Here is a 19,247-nt window from a genome sequence, read left to right as displayed (position 1 = left end):
CATTATTCTGACAAATTATCATAATTTTGATGGTTTCTAACTTTCTGTGTGTAGTCAAACGGTGACCTGTTTTATATAATAACAACAGCTAGCATACATGCAACATGCAACAGGCATGCATGGGAGGTCAAAACTTAACTTTCCTGTCCAAAAAATTGCCTCAGAAACACTCCAGAATCCAGAATCCAGATATATTGGACGAATCAGGGTGTTGACTAATATAAGGAGAAAGAAAAAGGATACGCCGCTCAGATTTTTTTTTTTTTTTTGGATTATTAATTCATGCCCTTGGGCCTGATTTTGTTAGAAAGTAGAAACATAAGGATACGTGTGAGATGGCACATGTAAATTCGGATTCCTCAGGTACTGGAGTGACAAAAAAATATCTGCACCTTTCCTTTAACCTGGTACGAATCTCAAATCGAGCCCTCTCTAATTTTTACGGGCACCAGATTGAGTTTGACATGGCTGGAATTAATCTGGACCATCCATTGCTACTTTTCCTCAATAGAGGACAAAGTGTTGTGTCAATAATGACACGTAATTTGCAGGGACGGATCTAGGATTTTTGTTAGATTGATGCAAGAAAATAACAAATCTGATTTGAATAGTTAATCGGGTTCAAACCCATTAGTTAATTAGGTATTAAATAAAAAAAAACAATGCTCTAATTTCTAATTTCCAATGCTTTGATTTCTAATTTTCAATACCCTGACTTCTAATTCTAATTGCCAATTAGAATTCAAGAAATTTATCATAATTTTAACTCTAAATTTAGCATTAAATTAAATATCAAAAGTCCAAAGGGGGGGCAAAGTCGAACCGAACCTATAAATTTATATAAAACTTCAAAATCCAGGAAGAGACAGTTGAACCCCCCCGCTGGAATATACTGGATCCGCCCCTAATAACTCGTGTGTTACAGATTGTGCTGTCCTTTCAGCAAAAATTAGTATGACTGGATATGTCATGAACATGACATGTTATGAAACATCACGTGATCGCATATGATAACATCACAAAAATTCACATATATTAACAAATATTTATTTCAAACAATTCACAATTTTTTAAACACCTTCCAAATTTATAAACATTATTATGTCACATAGTGAAAAAAAATTGATAATTTTTTTACAATGTAAAATGTAGCAAAAAAATAAAAAGAAAACATTTGTCTTCACTTGAAAATATATATATATATATTTTTTTACTTTTTTTCACAATTTTAAGGAATTTTCAATTTTTAATCAGCCATATAAAATCCGGAAAATAATTTATATAACATGACAAACAAATTTCATTTTTTTTATTTATTTGACGATATTTTCTGTAATTTTGTCCATAATTTTTCGGCTTTTTTTTTCCCAATGAACAATTTAAAATTCTGTTAGGAAAAAGTTATATGTTACATTTAACACGTTGTAGTAATTAAACCGGCACGTCACACCAAATTATAACGTAACTAAATTTGACATGATTTTGCCTCGTCATTTTTAATAAATCATGTTACGTAAAAAAAAAAATCACATCGATCATGTCATGTATCAGAATCATGTTGTTTTTTATGTCATGTCCCACTGTGTCACGTATATATATATATATATATATATCTCTATATATATATATATATATATATATTAGTTATATTAATTCAAAATTTTAGTAGATTACTTAATTGAATATCTCTAGTTATAATTAGTTTGACGTTATATACTACAGAAATTAAAAATTTCTTATGAGATACGCAGTTGGCGAATTAATTCAGTACGGATCGGCGGCTGCTATATATGCGGCTTCTTTGATCGATGAAATGCATAGTCGGTTCATTTTTTTCTTACGCGCATAAATTTTTAAAATAAAATAAAGGAACACAAAGTCACAGGTCAAACTTCAAATAGCGGCAAGTTACTGTCATGGAAGCCAACTTTTTCCAGAAAAAAATTTGTATTGAATTATTTTTGACAACTTTTTTATATTTGAGTTAGTACTAGTAATTTGAAATGTTTTTTTTAATGAAATCAAATGAGAATTAAATTTTAAAACTAGTTTTAGTATGAAAATTAAGTTGATCGTATATAATTCCATATGAAAGGAGATCATATTTATCTTTCTGAAGTATTTGAAATGTAACTAAATGATTTGTATATATATCTTAATGTAAGTTAAATTAAGAACATTAACTTGGAAAATTACATACGAAGAATGAGTGGGTATTAAGTACTGGAAAAGTGCACAAGAAACTATTTAAAATTCTATCATATTTCGCTAACTGCTTTTGCATGTTCACAAATCACATGCAGGAACCGTAATTTGTACTCAAACTGTGTCATGCTATGCTAGGATAATTAATCAGGGCTCTGGGGTATTCTAATTAATATATTGAAGAGGTTAGTTAGAACAGATTGTATCGTGAGATACAATTTTTATATAGCTTTTAGTTACCATGCAAATTAAGCACACTCTCATGCATTGTCTTCATTTGGTGCATGCCACAGTACACAATTAAATCGGGATATATATATATATATATATTAATTAACGATCAATTTTTTTGACAATAATGTGAAGCCACGTTAAATTTATGAAAGTTTGAAATTTAAATTATAGATGTATGTTTTTAATTAAATAAATCATATATCAAGTTTATGTCACATTGAGAATTATTTGGTCAGTGATTAAATGGATGATTTGTTGGTTTCGACAGCATCATACTCGATATATGATATATCTAATGATTTTTTTTTATCATAAAACAATTCTTAATTTTTAATTTTGATAGACATGCATTTACCTGATAATCACAGCTTTCAAATAAATTAATTTGTTGACTTATTGGCCAAAATTATCTGGAACCATATGCAAAGATGTAATTGTATTTTGCATGTACGCGCGCAATATATATTGAAAATTAATAATTAACATACAAGAGACTACTTAACAATCCAAAAGTATTATAAAATCAAAACATAAGTTTGCAAACCTGTTTTATATATACATATAAAATAGATGACATGCATGTTATAATTTTTTTTTTTTTCAACTTACTTACCATTTGACGACAATGCATCAAATTAATATCACTGAGTTCAAACTGTTGAATGTATCAAATAGTTCTATATGTGCATAACATGCATAAAATATTATTATTTTTATAACTTGGCCGAAGCTGCCTGGGACAATTTTTATTATTATGCATGCATGGTAAACACATAAAACACATCTCATCCAATTCATTAATTGGACTCCAAACGTGAAGCTTTATATGCTTTTAAACTTAGAGCACTGAATAAAAATTTCTGTATCTTACCCTCTCTTTCTTCAAGATGGCTGCAATGACTTCTTTTAACCAGTAGTAGATGCCAGATGGCTTGTTAGGTTAATCTGTTTCTAGAAATAAAGCTTGTAATTAACATGGTTTGCTTCCTGTAACATTTACTGGTAAAGGAAGTCCCTTCGGGCTTAAAAAAAAAAAAATTGTCTGTATTATATTTAAATATACGCACTTAATTTAGTTTCATATGAGTACTTTTATGTTTATTTCTCATCAAAGATTCCAAAATTATCTATACTAAATGCTGTCTTGTGTTATGTTTTCAATAGTAGCTATTGATAGTTTTTTGAGTGATATAACTACATGGTCACATAAGATTATATATAAGCCCAAAACATGGTAATATATAATGAGGTGCACAAATGGGTAACAAATAACAAAAACCCAGATCAAACTGTCTTGTAAATTGTTATTGGTATTTTTTTTTTTTGGGGGGGGGGGCAATTTGGTGCATGTATTTGCTGTAATATGTAGTAGTAACTCACTTGCTCATGGGTTTATTAAACAAATTTGGATTTGCTACTGAAACCAACAATTCCATAGCGCAATATAAAGCATGGTTGCAGATCCAAGAAAAGATTAAATTAAAGAGAAAGGGATGTCAACTGATCAGAAAAGTATGTCAACAAAATATACTTTACTTTATTAGTGAGAATTAAGGGTGTGCACATGCGCGAGTGAGTGCAATCTCTAACTAATTACGCTAAGTCCGAGATTAATTAATTCCAGGTTTTAGGGTTTAATACCAGACGACGTTGTATTAATAAATACTGTTTATATTTATTATTTTAGTGTTATTACCTGAATTTGTTGTAGATGTTAATTACATGGAATCCTTTTTCTTTCTCGATCCCTACATATTTGATAATACCAACTATTTAATTAATTAACCTTCAATTCCTCTGGATAATTGAACATATCAGATGATGAATTTAAAATAGTGTTTCATACTATCAGGTTAAAATCTTCATGACCTGCAAGAATATTTAATGATGGGAGAAACAATTATATTGCATTGAAGTATAGAATTCAATTGAAAGTACATATTCAAGATTCCAATTGAACAAAATTATGATCATATTGTAAGGATACAGAATTAGAAAGATGAAACTCTTTATTAATTCCTACCTATCTCATTTTATCTTATATATATTCTAACTTATTGTAATTAGTTATGCGGTCCTTTTTATCGTTTTTCAATAGCTCTAAGATAGAAAAACTATATATTAGATGTGATCTCTATATTAAAATATGCTTGGAGACCAAATTTTACATTTTTTTGATTTTTTTTTTTTTTACTATTGATTAAGCCACTTTGAAAATCGCTGATCCAATGGTGGCTTCTGATTTTACTGTTTTGTTAAGTCACTGTTGGATCAGCTATTTTCAAAATGGCTTAATAAATAGCAAAAAAAATGAAAAATGTAAAATTTGGTCTCCAAGCACATTTTAATATAGAGATCAACTTGAACGGTTTGGATTGACGTTTTGAACTTTGAAAATTGACAAACAACTTAGTTGTATGGGACCTCAGAAACAATTGATTTGATATTAGCCAACATCTATTGAAAAATGAATTGGTAGCACCAAAGCTCAGGAACTGCCACTTTGATCTTGGCCAACCTCTCTCTCTCTCTATATATATATATAGAAGTTGGCCAAGATCAAAGTGGCAGTTCCTGAGCTTTGGTGCTACCAATTCGTTTTTCAATTTTCAAAGTTCAAAACATTGATCTGAACTGTTCAAGTTATTCTCCATATTAAATTGTGCTTGGAGACCAAATTTTATATTTTTCTGAATTTTTTTACTATTTATTAAGCCACTTTGAAAATCGCTGATCCAACGGTGGCTTAACAAAACAGTAAAATCAGAAGCCACCGTTGGATTAGCTGTTTTCAAAGTGGCTTAATAAATAGTAAAAAAATTCAGAAAAATGTAAAATTTGGTCTCCAAACACAATTTAATATGGAGAACAACTTGAACGGTTCAGATCAACGTTTTGAACTTTAAAAATTAAAAAACAAATTGGTAGCACCAAAGCTCAAGAACTACCACTTTGATCTTAGCCAACCCCTCTCTCTCTCTCTCTCTCTCTCTCTCTCTCTATATATATATATATATATATATATATATATATGGAAGCAGCTAACAGTCCTCGGCCCTCAGTCCCCCGAAAAATCTCTGGACTTTTTACACTAATTATATAAACAAGTTCATTAGATCCGGTAATACTATGAAAACAATCATATAAACAAGTTCAATGGATATTCTGCAGATGAAACCGCGTGGTCCCAGATGAAAATGCGTGAAAGCTATTGAAAATGTGTGGTCAACGAACAAAGTACAATTGAAGTACAATCGATAGTTAAACTGGGGACCACCTTCTGTGAACATACACATATTATCCTGTGAACATACAAATATTATCCTGTGAACATACACATATTATCCTATTAACATACAAATAGGATACTATGAACATACACATATTATCATATGAACATACACATATTATTCTGTGAACATACATATTATACTTGAAATTATAGCAGTTGAAAGCGCGTCGTTGCCAGTTATGGCAGTTGAAAGCGCGTGGCCGAAAAAATACTTCTTCCGTTACCGGCGGTTGAAAGTGCGTCGGAACTAAGCTAAAAAGAGAAGATTTTTAAACGCGAGGATTTTCGGGGGACTGTAGCCCGGGGGACGTTACATTTTCTCTCTCTATATATATAGTGACAGTGCTAATTAATTAACTGTAGTGCAGTCTGTATAATTAATTACTGTTTCATGTTATATTTGTACTGATCACAGCTATATATAGTTTGGGGGTGCACTTAACTGGAAATAATAACCACAGCCGTATCTCATTTACCAAGGTAAAATCATAGAGTAGCTAGCTTTGCTTTTACCTAAGCAGATTGTTGGAACAATAAGTTTATTGTGTCTTACTTCTCTTATTACATCAACATTTGAAACTTCATGTTGTGGCTTAATTGTGCACAAAGAAAGTTTAAATTGATGGTACGGCTGTTTGCAAACTGCAAAGTACATGAAATATGACTACAATATGGGTGAACAGTAAAAGCTAGTTTAATTTTCTCACTGTTTGATTGATCAAACTGCTTATTCAGCATATGATAAATTATATATTCATCAATGTAATTAATTCCAACTTTTTGCATATGATATCTTCCCTTAGTACTCCTATAAATAATTATAAATAAGAAAATTTTACAAATTATAAATATTGTTTCATTCAATGCATGGTCACAAAGAAAATTTTACAACTTAATTTTACTGAGGGCAGGTACTCGCGATCTAGTGGATACTCTATATTGACCACAAAGAAAAATATATATATGCATGGTCACATATACATAGCAAAAAGATAGTATATATAAAATGAACTCTAAATTAATTAAGCTCTTAAGGCTAGGTATTAAGGCAACAGCTAGCGGTATAAATTGCATATATGCATGCTCGCATGATGCATGGGCTTGCTTTCGAGGCAATTTAGTTCTAATAAAAGCCCCGTTTAATATGAAAGAATAATTTTATTTTTCCAAGGGCATCGGGATCGTTTTTGGATTAGAAAAATAACCACCTCCGTAAACAAATCACATCAAATAATTAATGAAGCTGACTAAGTGACTATATATGATCTCTCTATTCCCCCCTTGACTTGTTTTCTACGTTTGCTAGCTTTTTAGCCCTTACCCATCGCCGTGGCTAACGTCGTCAACTCCTTTTCTATATATATAGAGAAATTTACAAAACCGTCCTCCAAAACTTTTAATTACCCTTTCTGTAGAAGTGTTACAAGTTTATGATTTTTGTGTATTTTGAGTTTTGACAATAGTATATATAAAGGAATTTTTTTCTGTCAAAAAATATTAAACGTTGAATTCTCTGACAGTACAGTGCGCGCGTATACAAAATTAACAATATATATGGGACATATGACTTCAACGCCTTTTCTATATTTAGAGAAACTTACAAAACGGTCCTCCAAACTTTTAATTACCATTTCTGTATAATTGTTAAATGTTTATGGTTTTGTATTTTTACAATATATCACTTTAATTCAATAGAATAGAGTTGAATTGATTCTTACAATTGATTTTTTTTTTTTTTCTAATCGCGCGTCTGTGACCAAATGCTGGAAGAAGAGAATTCAATTATATTGATTAACACACAAAAGTAATAAAAGCCAAATTCATCTAATTTACCAAACTACCACTAAACTCAAATTAGGGTTTGACAAAATCAAGAAATTACTAACTGAATTGTTCAAACAAATTCTAAAATTTAATAAAGATCGGAAAGGAGAAGAAGACGATCAATGATCTGGTTGGAACTTCTCTAGTCACCGAAGCTTCATTATCAGCTCATGCAAGAAATTATTGCAAGATGAAGAGAGAGAACATATATAGGGGTCTCACCACAAATTCCTCCTTTTGTGTGATTTTACAGCTAGCGTTAGCTCTGTCCAACGGAATCTCGTCAAGTCTTTTATTTTTCATGTTCATCCAGCACTTTCGATAGTGAAATTTGGTTCTGCGAGAATTCCCTTTTGCTTTTCCTCCTTTGTAGTTTATTCCGATTAGGAGGTAAAATTTCCAAGATACTTATCATGGAATGAACCATTTTTGACACACAGATATTCAACATACAAGTATGAAAAATTCACATATATAACTTTAAGTGAGATAATAAATAGTAAAACTAAAATGATACCGTTAAGTTGCAGCCACAGCCAAGGTTTCAGGGAAAACAAAAAAAAAAAAATTTGTTAGGAACTACAATATGGTATGCGAGATTCTTAATTGTTGATGCACACTTGCGCTAGATTATCAGGATCACTAGTGTTTATTTCAAGCCAAACAACATTGAGTAATAGATGTATACACACTAACCTGAAAAATTAAAAACAGGATAGTCGCCTGTAAAGTTAGCTTAATTTTTCACCATTGTATGATTAGGCAAAATCAAATTAATGCAAGCTGACATCAATTACAGCAAGACTACAAATAGTTTTATTTGTTTAACTTGTTTATTTTGCAGTTCTTTTTGAAGAAACACAACATTAATTGAAGAAGCAAAATGAAAGCATTTGGTACATACAATTTATATCGGGGAGGGATCACTTGATAACTGTGTATTATATATGTTGTCAATCTTCATAATATTTTTCAAATCTATTGAAACTAGACTTAACATTAAAATATAAATGTATAAATTGGATATATAGATAGATTACGAATAAAGTTTTAAGCACTTTAAGTATTATTTGATGATGCTTCCCGAACTATTAATTTAAAATTATTGAAAATTAATTTAAGCTACTTGATCATGAATGATAAAACATGCACAAAATTGGTCTCATATATATCATTTCTATAATGCCTGATTTAATTAAAAACTATATTTTATTTAATAATTGTCAACATAAATAGTTGTCAAGCAATTCCTAACCAAATTTATCATAGGTCGACAATTATATTCAACGTACCAAGTTAGTCATCCAATTTTAATGGAAGTACTGTTGATTACAATACCAGTATACCACCATATAGCACATACTAGTTAAGCAACTTAATAATCACAAAAACATAATCTTGATTTTATAAGCTATATATCTATACACGCGCATGTTGATATATATATAATACCTAGCTAAGCTTGAGTATACACGTAAATAAATAACATATTTTCATTTTCCAAGTTATATAAAACAGTCCATAGGTTAAAACGTTGAAATTCAAATCAAGTAGGAAAGTCTCAGGGGCAAATGTGCAAAAGTCCAATAAATATAAACATTAGAAAAATCTTTATAAGAAAGAAGATCTCCTGCCATTCTCAAACCTTCTACGTAGAAAATAAGCTTTGGTCAAGTTTATGCATGAAGAATTGGCAATGGCTTCATCTTCTTCTTCGAGCAACAATGGTGTCCCACCAGGGTTTCGCTTTCATCCAACGGATGAGGAGCTGCTGCTGTATTACCTGAAGAAAAAGGTCTCCTTTGAGAAGTTTGATCTTGAGGTGATCAGAGAAATTGATTTGAATAAGATTGAACCTTGGGATTTGCAAGGTAAGCATATGTAATTAGTTTCGTAATATTAATTAGGACTAATATAAGAATTAGTTCCTTGTACTTATTTTGTAATTAACTTAACCAAGCAAAAAATTGATTCTTCTATACAGCTAGCAGAATTGTAATTAATTGTAATGTTCTACCTTTAGATTTAGGTCAGGGTTAAATACTTACCTCATAACACCTTTGTTAATTATATTTATTTCAGTTACTCTGTGAATAATTAAGAATTAATTATAGTGTCTTTTCGTAATTTTCCTTTCTAGCTAGTTCTTTCAAATCCATGGCCTTTTATCAAATATCCAATACTTCACTAAAACAAACGTTTCTTGGCATAATTTATATGTCACTGCTTTAAAAGAAATTAGACTGTTAAATGCTGAATAATTTTGAATTTTTAGTGTTTTCAGCGGAGTTGAGTAGTATAAAATAAATAAAAATGACAAAGCAAATATGTTATTTCTATATCAATAATAATATAATTAAATCGGGCTATATTCATGACATTAATTGCACAATCTTGAAAACTAGCACACAGTACTATTAGTTAGCTCATGCATGATATAATTGTAACTTTGTAAGTATCTCTCCTTGTGTGCTTCTGTGAGCATGCATGTGAACAACACAAACACACATCGGTAACAATTTACTATTGCATGCAGAGAAGTGTAAAATCGGATCTTCACCGCAGAACGAGTGGTACTTCTTCAGCCACAAGGACCGCAAGTACCCAACTGGCTCAAGGACCAACCGGGCCACCAACGCAGGGTTTTGGAAGGCCACTGGGCGCGACAAGTGCATCAGAAATAGCTATCGCAAAATTGGCATGAGGAAAACCCTAGTTTTTTATCGGGGTCGTGCTCCTCATGGTCAGAAGACTGATTGGATCATGCACGAGTACCGGCTTGAAGAGACTGATGAATCTCAAGGAGGCACTTGTGTAAGCTGCTTCTTCCTTTAATTAATTAATTTAACTTTCTGAAGAAAAATAAAAAACCACCCTTTTTTTCCATCGTGAATTAATTAAACTCAGGAGTTAAATTATGGATTTGTGAGGCATTGATCAAGTGATATACAGTTAGATCATTTCATGTTCTACAGAAAGATTTTATGATAATTAAGGAAATTATTTGTGTCATACTACCGTTGGTTATCTGACACTAGGATCTACTAATTGAGGCATATAATTAATTTTAAGACAACTTAAGAGTAAATTTTTAAGTATTCTCTTAAAAATTGAGCCATTTTCTGTTGTTATAGGATGCTTCCATCATCCATTTAATGCAAATAAGAAATAACCATACTATAATTTTACTGCACTCAATAAGAAATTTTCTTTCACTGTAACCTCTGCAGGAAGATGGCTGGGTCGTTTGCCGTGTATTCAAGAAAAAGTGTTTTTTCAAAGTCACTGGGGAGGGGGGCACAGGTCAGGATGCAGAAGCACAAATGCGTGCAAACGGCTCGATGAGTCCTGATCAAGCTAGAACCCTACTAGCCTCTCATCATTACGCATACCCGCACTATACCCACAACCCGTACCACCACCCGCACAATCCTCTCTACTACCCCCAACTGGCTCCACCTGAATCCTACTCACAGGTCCAAGTACAAGTTCAGGACCTGTTGACAAATCACAGGCCTACAACTGGCTTTGGTTTCTCAGTGCTTCCGAATGAACCAACCAGCCTGGAAACCGGGATACAGGATTGCAGCGAGAGTAGGGATGATCAGCAGGGCGGCAACGAATGGGCAGTGATGGATGGCTATGGTGGTACCAGTGCGGTGCAACAGATGAACCAGATGTCGGCTCCGAGGGGAGGTGAGATGGATTTGTGGGGTGGTGCTTATCAGGGGAAGTGAAGGTAGCGTTTTATATCATTTGTTAGTGTCTGTTGATTTGATGTTTAATTATGTATACATGTTATGTGCATGGTTTGGAATAAGGTATAAGGGTGAAATTAATTAATGCTTGTTTCTGTAAAGGAGGAGCAAATTGATGAAGCTCCTCTAAGGTGTGTTTATTTATTGTTTATATATGTAAGTAAAAGAAGAAATGTTGTTGTTAATTTGTATTTTTATTTGTTTTTTAATTTTGGCTGAAATATATGTGACTTGACGAATTAATTTGGATTAAAAGATTACGAATTATATATATCATCGTGTTTCTGTATTTTTTTTTTTTTAATTATTGCATTCTTTCACTACTGTATATATATATAACTGTTTCCTTTCTAGAAAAACGAAACTACATGTGGAGATTCTCATCAAACAGAGTTGGCGCTTTAGATCCAAATCCCTATAGGATGCTTCCATCATCCATTTAATGCAAATAAGAAATAACCATACTATAATTTTACTGCACTCAATAAGAAATAACAATCCGGATTTTTAATTCTTTTAAAACAATATCATTTTTAATTAAAAGATATGACAACTCTTTTACTACATTCGTGTTTGAAATTTTATTGAATAATTCGTTCAAACAGTTGTTATTTCTATGTGCCAAACGAAGCAAATTAAGTTCTAAAACATGTGTTCATGAATGAATTTGTTAACGTCCCAGTTCACACTGAATATATATTGTTAAAAATTCAATTGTTTTAGGAACAAAATGATAATTTTAGCAATAAAAAATATATGACACTCTATACGGAACATTTTTATTATTTATGTTGTACAAATATATATAAATTAAATGGAAACATGTTACAATTGATGGACGTTAATTTGAAATATTCATTTAATGACGCATATAATTAACCAAATATTTCCTATTTACCAATACAATTATTAAAAACTTCCATTACATAAATTTCAACAGTGTCAAACAAGTTAATTATGTTAATTTCACCAAACTGGTGCTTTCAATTTTTAAGACTTGTTGTAATAATAAAAACAATTGTAATACAGTAATTAATACACATTTTTTAATTACATATTGCAATTGACTCCCTATATATATTATTTATTAACAAATTGCATATATCTATCTATATAATTTTTATCTAACTTATTAAAATAAAACTAGTCATTTTTTCCTTTATTCATTTTTATCACTTTATCCAATCTTATCTTTCTTTATTTTTACCATTTGTCATAAGTGATCTAGATCATGGACGTAAAACTCGATTAATAGACATAAAAGTTAGATTAATTTAATTGAGAATAATAATAGTGTTTTTTTTTCTTTTCTAATTGTTTGTGATCTTATAAATTGATTAACACACTGTGAGTACGACATCATATATAGTAAGATAATACAAAGGTTGTATATTTAATTAGGTTGGATTGGTGCGTGTATTTTTAATATATTGATTTTCTGAATTGATTAACAAACTCTAAAAATAACTTAGAGTTCTGAATTATGATCATATTATATTGATTTTCTCTAATTTCTCATTAAAAAATCCAGGATATGTTCAAAATCACAAATATAATTAAAGTAGAATTCTTTGATAGCACGTTTTTAACTTTTTCGTATATATAATAAGTTGTAAGCATAGAGGTGAAAACGATATGAATAATATATGATCCGTGTTTAAAAAATTAAATGTAGATATCTAATATCTGAATATTCATGTGAATATGAATATTGATATGGTTTTACGTTTCAATTATCCGTATCCAAATAGTAGATATATTTCATATATTTTGATATATATTATGAAAAAAATATTGTTATTCATAAATAAATATTATGAACTTTAATATTTTTTAATATTTTTATATTATTTTAATAAATATCCAATTCGATCCGTATTAGCATCCGAATTTGTATTCGATTGACATTCAATCCGCATCCGTATCTGAAAAATTAAAAAGAAATATAAATATAATTTTATCACTATCCGCTCCGTATCCGCTCTATTTTCATCCCTAGCTAGCTAGTAAGCATCATTGACATAACTCGTGAGATATTTTAAATAAGAATTTTTTAACATTTGTATGACATATCATTCAAAAATCCTCACTCCTTCCACACATGCAAAACTTCTTTTGATTCTATTTTTCAAGAAAAATTTATTGCATGTCTCTTGATATTTAATTTTATTTTATTTTTAGGGTAAAATGGCAACGTGCCATTTTACGTTTTTTCATTGATAAGAAAATTATTTACAGGACTCTTGATATTAAATTTTAACTGCATGTGTATGCCTGAATCCTGATCATGTGAAATTATATGCTTTTAATTAACCATCAAAAGAGAACTTTTTTACAACAATAAAAAATAAATTGAAGAGCTAATGATGATTATAGAACATCAATTTATTTACTTAAATTTTAAAATTTTATCCATTTTACACATATATAAAAGGTGACATTTCAATCTCTCCCACCATATATAAGGCATAATTAGACACTAGAACTAGAGAGACCAAATTAAATGTTGAAGAAAAATATAATTTTTTAGTTCCATTATTGTAATATATAAAATATAATTATTTCTTAACAATACATATATAATTACTTTACGTGCACAAATAAAAGATGTATTCAATGAAAAAAAAAGTTTGAGAATTAACCCTTTACAAATACTAATACACGTGTTATTGAGAATATATAGTTATATATGCATGGTATATTTGAACATTTCATACTAGTGAAATTTACAATAGTAAATACAAAAGTATCATGGTAAATAAATTATACAATAATTAATTAATTTACTTTTCAGTTATTGATAATAAAAAAAAAATATTTGTACAAAAATTATTAGGTACATCGAAAAAACAAAATACTCACAATATATAATCTAAATTAATTGTAGCTGTGTACATGATTTTATGTACACACACCAATAGATAAATGCATCTGAATTTTTTTTCAATTATGTGAAGTTCGTTGTTGTAAAAAAAAAAAAATAGTGAGAAGACAAACCTGTCTTATCGATACATTTTTGTGGTGAGCTTATTACAACACTGAAATAACCAAGTCTCAATAAATCAAATTGGCAGTCGCTGCCAATTCTTCAAAAAAAAAAAGAAAAAAAGAATAACCAAGTCAATGGCGTCTTTCTCAAACTCATGCCAGAATCGAACTTGACATTTTAGCTATGAAATGGGATGATCAGACGAAATGTATGAAATTACTTCGGTCGAGCGGCTATTTTTATTAATAACCCAAAAAAAAAAGTTTTTTTACAAAAATAACCTCAAAATCTAATTTTTTTTCAAATATAACCAAACCGCCAGGGTTGCTGACGGTCCACTTTTTTTTTTTTTTTTTTTTTTTTATTAGAGATCTGATTTTTTTTCTTAATATTTTCATTTGTGAAGTTTTAGTTTTTTTTTTGTTTAGGGTATTTGTCAAAAAATTAAGGACTTGACATTTATTAAAATTTTAAATTTCAAGTTCTGACAGCTTGGGCGGTCCACTAGGGACCAGACCGCCAGTATCCCTGGCGGTCCGCTAGCTGTCTTATAAGCACGCTTTCTCTCTCTCTCCAGCACACAGTCTCATTTGTTAAACCACAGAGAAGAAAGAGAGAGCGATTTTGGCGATTTTGAAGCGATTTTAGGCGATTTAGAGGCGATTGCTACAGGTATTTTATTTTTTATTTAATTATTTTCTGTTTAATTTTAATTAATTATTATTATACCCGCAGTATGTAAATACTATAAATTAGTCTTTAATTAATATTATAATTAACTTTTAAATTGCAAAAAATAATGAATCTATTATACTGTAATTCTTATGAATTTTTTTTTTTAAATGTAGTTTGTTAAGGAAAAAATGCTGGTTGCACTGTACATGGGCGGTAAGCTAACTAAGGGTGTAGAGGGCGTGTATTACTCGAAAGATGCCTCATTCGGCTTGCAGGTTAATGAAAGAACCACATTTATTGAACTTAAGCAACTAGTATACGAAAAGACTGGTGTAAACCCCAACCGGTATGACTTAGAATTGGCTACCCGAATTGACACACAACGGGCTGGGGCGGGTAAACCTTACTTTGTGAGTTTTCCTATAACAGATGAGGAGTTGTGGAAGGCTGTGTACCAACAATTTGAGTCTAGGGGGGTCGCGATGATAGACTTATATTCCAGGAGAGTTCCCCAGACCGGGGCTAGACCTTTTAGTGCGGCTGAGGCTGGACCTTCTAGGGCTCCCCCTGTTGGACCTTCAGGTTATGACAATTCGGCTTATGACAGCCAGGGGTACCACCACTCCCCTCATGACAGCCAGGGGTACCACCACTCCCCTCATGACAACCAGGGGTACCACAGTCCCTGTTATGACAACCCGGGGTACCAAAACTCCTGTGAGTTTACTGAAGTTGTACCACCACCACCACCACCCAGACAGGCACCCATAATCCCTACATTTCCAGCTATACCAGAGTCAGTACCGATACAGTTATCCGTTAATCGAAATGATACTAATATTGATGTTGATGGTATTGATGCCATACCGGAAAGAGAAATGGAAACTGGAGATGAATACCAAGGAATTTGGGAATCTGATGACTTATCAGATGGTGATGCAAATGTACCAGGTTTGTCCAGGGAAGAAAAATTCCCAATCAGGGGTCGAGGGAATAGGCATCCTGTCGCCACATTCAACGATACCACAGCTTTTGAAGAGGCTGACATTAGTTTCTTTGGTCCTCGTGTTGTATACAATCGTGAACTTGCCCCAGGGCAACTTTATACCAACATAGATGAACTTGTAAAGAAAATCCATGAGACTCATGTTCACGGCAACTGGGAATGTATATTACAAAAAAGGGAATCAAAAAGATTGGTTGTGATATGCAAAAATGCCCCTCGTTGCGAGTTTCGCCTTTATGCAACCCCTGCGGATTCGGGGGAAGCATGGATAATTAAAAAGTGTGAATCACCTCATACATGCAAGTCTGCGTCCACAAGGACAGACCATTCAAATCTGACAGCATCACTAATTGCCGATGCAATTGAGGCAGACATTAAGTTGGACCCATCGATGAGCATCAAGGCGGTGGCTATGGCCGTCAGACACAAATACATACATGTAATTCCAAAATATAACAGGTTGTGGAGAGGTCGTGAACTTGCGATTTGCAGAATATTCGGTAGTTGGAAGGATTCATACAACTATCTGGCACCATTGCTCCAGGTCATGGCAAGTACAAATGTTGGCACTGTATTTCAGCGGTGGCATGGCCCCATTTATGACAGTAATGGAGTACTAATAGAGGGAGTTCAACAATTCAAGGGCATAGCATGGGCTTTTGGTCCTTGTATCCAAGCTGTGCCATTCATCAGACCCGTTATCAGCATTGATGCATGCTTCATGTCTGGCCGTTACGAGGGGAGGCTACTGATAGCATGTGCATATGATGCTGAGAACCAATTGTTGCCTTTGGCGTTTGCAATTGTTCAGAAAGATGATGGTGAGAACTGGGGATTCTTTATGCAGTTTCTAAGAAGACGGGTGATTGGGCCAACAAAGTTTTTCTCTGTAATATCAGACCAGCACAAAGGAATAAAATATGTTTTTGATCGGGAAGAATACGGTTGGTCAACACATACTGGCGAGTGTGTGCACAGGTTGTGTATGCAACACGTTGCGGAGAACCTTAGCAAGGCAACCGGACACGATACATGGGTCCTAGAAACATTTAGACGTAATTGCAAAAAGAAGAAGCCGAGAAGGGTAGAAGAGATGAGTAGAGAATTTGCAAAGGTATATGTTTGTTAATTGTTTACATGTCTTATTGTACTTCGTGGACATATTTTTATTTTTATTGTTTACTTATATTATTTTATTTCCTTATTTATATGTAGTATATGCCGAAAGCAAATCTCTACTTAATGAAGGTGGGCAAAAATAATCCCAGAGATGTCCAAGAGCCACCAGCATACGAGAAAATATATCAAGCACGTGATGGAGGTTACCGTTGGGGAATTATGACCACCAACGGTTCTGAATCGCTGAATGCAGTCTTCAAGGAGAGTCGGACGTTGCCTGTGGCTGCAGTTGTAGAAGACACTTTCTACAAGTTAAATACCTGGTTTCAGGAACGGCGTGCTAAGGCCGCAGAATTAATAAGGATGAACCAGTCATTTTCAACAAGGGTGGAGGAGAAACTAAGAAAACACAGGAACAAAGGTGCAACTATGACCGTGATCCCGATGGGTAATGATGGTACAGAATTCGAAGTGCACAATCCAAATGAGTACGTTCCTTCTAGCCGTAGACCAGATGGCACTATGGAGTTTGTGAAGAGGGCTTTCAAGTACGTAGTGCAATTCCGAGAGGCAAGAGAGGTGACCTGTACATGCCAAGGACCCCAACTAACACAAATACCTTGTAGTCACGTGATGGCGGTATGCCGAGTGAGAAACTTCTGCGAGGATCACTATGTCGCTGACATGTATCGTACCGATTACCTTGCTTCTACTTGGGGTGGATCTTTCCATTCTTATCCTAACCAGCATGAGTGGCCTGCGTATGTCGGTGATAGAATACTCCCTTCAGAAGGATGGATAAGGAAGGGGAGGAGGAGACACAAACGTGCTATAATGACCATGGACGAGATGGGTGGTAGGAGGCCATCGGGAAATCAGGCTCGCCGTTCCGTTTCTGACAGGCGCAGGGCAGGTATGTAGCATTTTTCGGAATTAATTTATGATTTTATTATATTAATAACTGAATTCTGTTGTTATGTTCAGATGCCATAAACGAACACAATGAAAGAGAAAATGCGAGAGTTGTTGCTGAAGCAACTGGTAGAACACAACCACCTCTTGCGACCCAATCATCTAGTAGCCAAGGGTCTACAAGTACTGCTGCTCCTGCAGCTGACACCAGAAAATCTTCTCGTCTATTGGGTCTATTCCGACGTCGTGAAAGATGAACTTATTATTTTGCTTAGGTGAACTAAGTTATGAATATTTGTGAACTTCAGTTGTATTGTTGAACTTTAATTGTATTTGTGAACTTATTATTCCGACGTCGTGAAAGATACGTTGTAATTTCAGAAGACCATTTCGATGTAAAGCAGAAAAAACATAAAAACCAACATGAAATATAAAATAAAACTGCAATCATAATAAAGAGCTACAGTCCAAAATACATCATAAAAAAACTGCAATCATAATAAATACATCATAAAAAAACTGTATATGTATATATGTATGTGTATGTGTATGTGTATATGTATGTATGTATATATGTATGTATGTATATATGTATGTTTGTATATATGTATATATTATACATATATTATAAAAACCGAAAAAAAAAAGACCAACAAGCTGTCAGAACTTGAAATTTAAAATTTTAATAAAGACCAAGTCTTTAATTTTTTGACAAATACCCCAAATACCCTAAAAAAAAAAAAAAAAAAAAAAAAAAAAAAAAAAAAAAAAAGTGGACCGCCAGGAATAGTGGCGGTCCGCTATGGAAGTGGACCGCCAGCAACCCTGGCGGTTTGGTTATATTTGAAAAAAATTAGATTTTGAGGTTATTTTTGTAAAAAACTTTTTTTTTTGGGTTATTAATAAAAATGGCCGTCGGTCGAGTCCTATACAATAGTAAATAGTAAATCAATTTTTCCGAAGTAATTTGGATTTGTGCTAAAAATAAAAGAAATATATATATAGAAAGTAGGTTTCTTGAAAATTATATTAAGACAAAACGTTTCTTCAATAGTACGTGTATAATTTTTTTTTTTTTTGAAATTTAAATAATTAAAGACAAATTTATATCTGTAATCTGTATTTTTAAGCATCTTCATCTATAAAATTGATTAGCAGTTTCAAACAGCTGTCAAAGAATAAAGAGAAATTAATTTCAAATTTTATTTTTACGACTTCTCCATCCATACAATT

The 19,247-nt window shown here is 32.2% G+C and overlaps 1 protein-coding gene across 1 annotated transcript; it reads left to right on the top strand.

Moving 5' to 3' along the window:
- The first annotated feature begins 9,207 nt into the window (after positions 1-9,207).
- LOC144566723 (protein BEARSKIN2-like) lies at positions 9,208-11,401 on the top strand. Its single transcript, XM_078316745.1, has 3 exons — positions 9,208-9,426; positions 10,092-10,369; positions 10,786-11,401. The coding sequence occupies exons 1-3, from the start codon at positions 9,234-9,236 to the stop codon at positions 11,290-11,292; spliced, it is 978 nt and encodes a 325-aa protein (XP_078172871.1). The 5' UTR covers positions 9,208-9,233; the 3' UTR covers positions 11,293-11,401.
- Positions 11,402-19,247: the final 7,846 nt, after the last annotated feature.

The sequence above is a fragment of the Carex rostrata genome, chromosome 15 (genome assembly GCF_964058835.1).
Source record: "Carex rostrata chromosome 15, lpCarRost1.2, whole genome shotgun sequence".
In the NCBI taxonomy this organism is placed as follows: Eukaryota; Viridiplantae; Streptophyta; class Magnoliopsida; order Poales; family Cyperaceae; genus Carex; species Carex rostrata.
The sequence above is the reverse complement of the archived record's forward strand: the minus strand, read 5'-3'. Positions and strand labels throughout refer to the sequence as shown.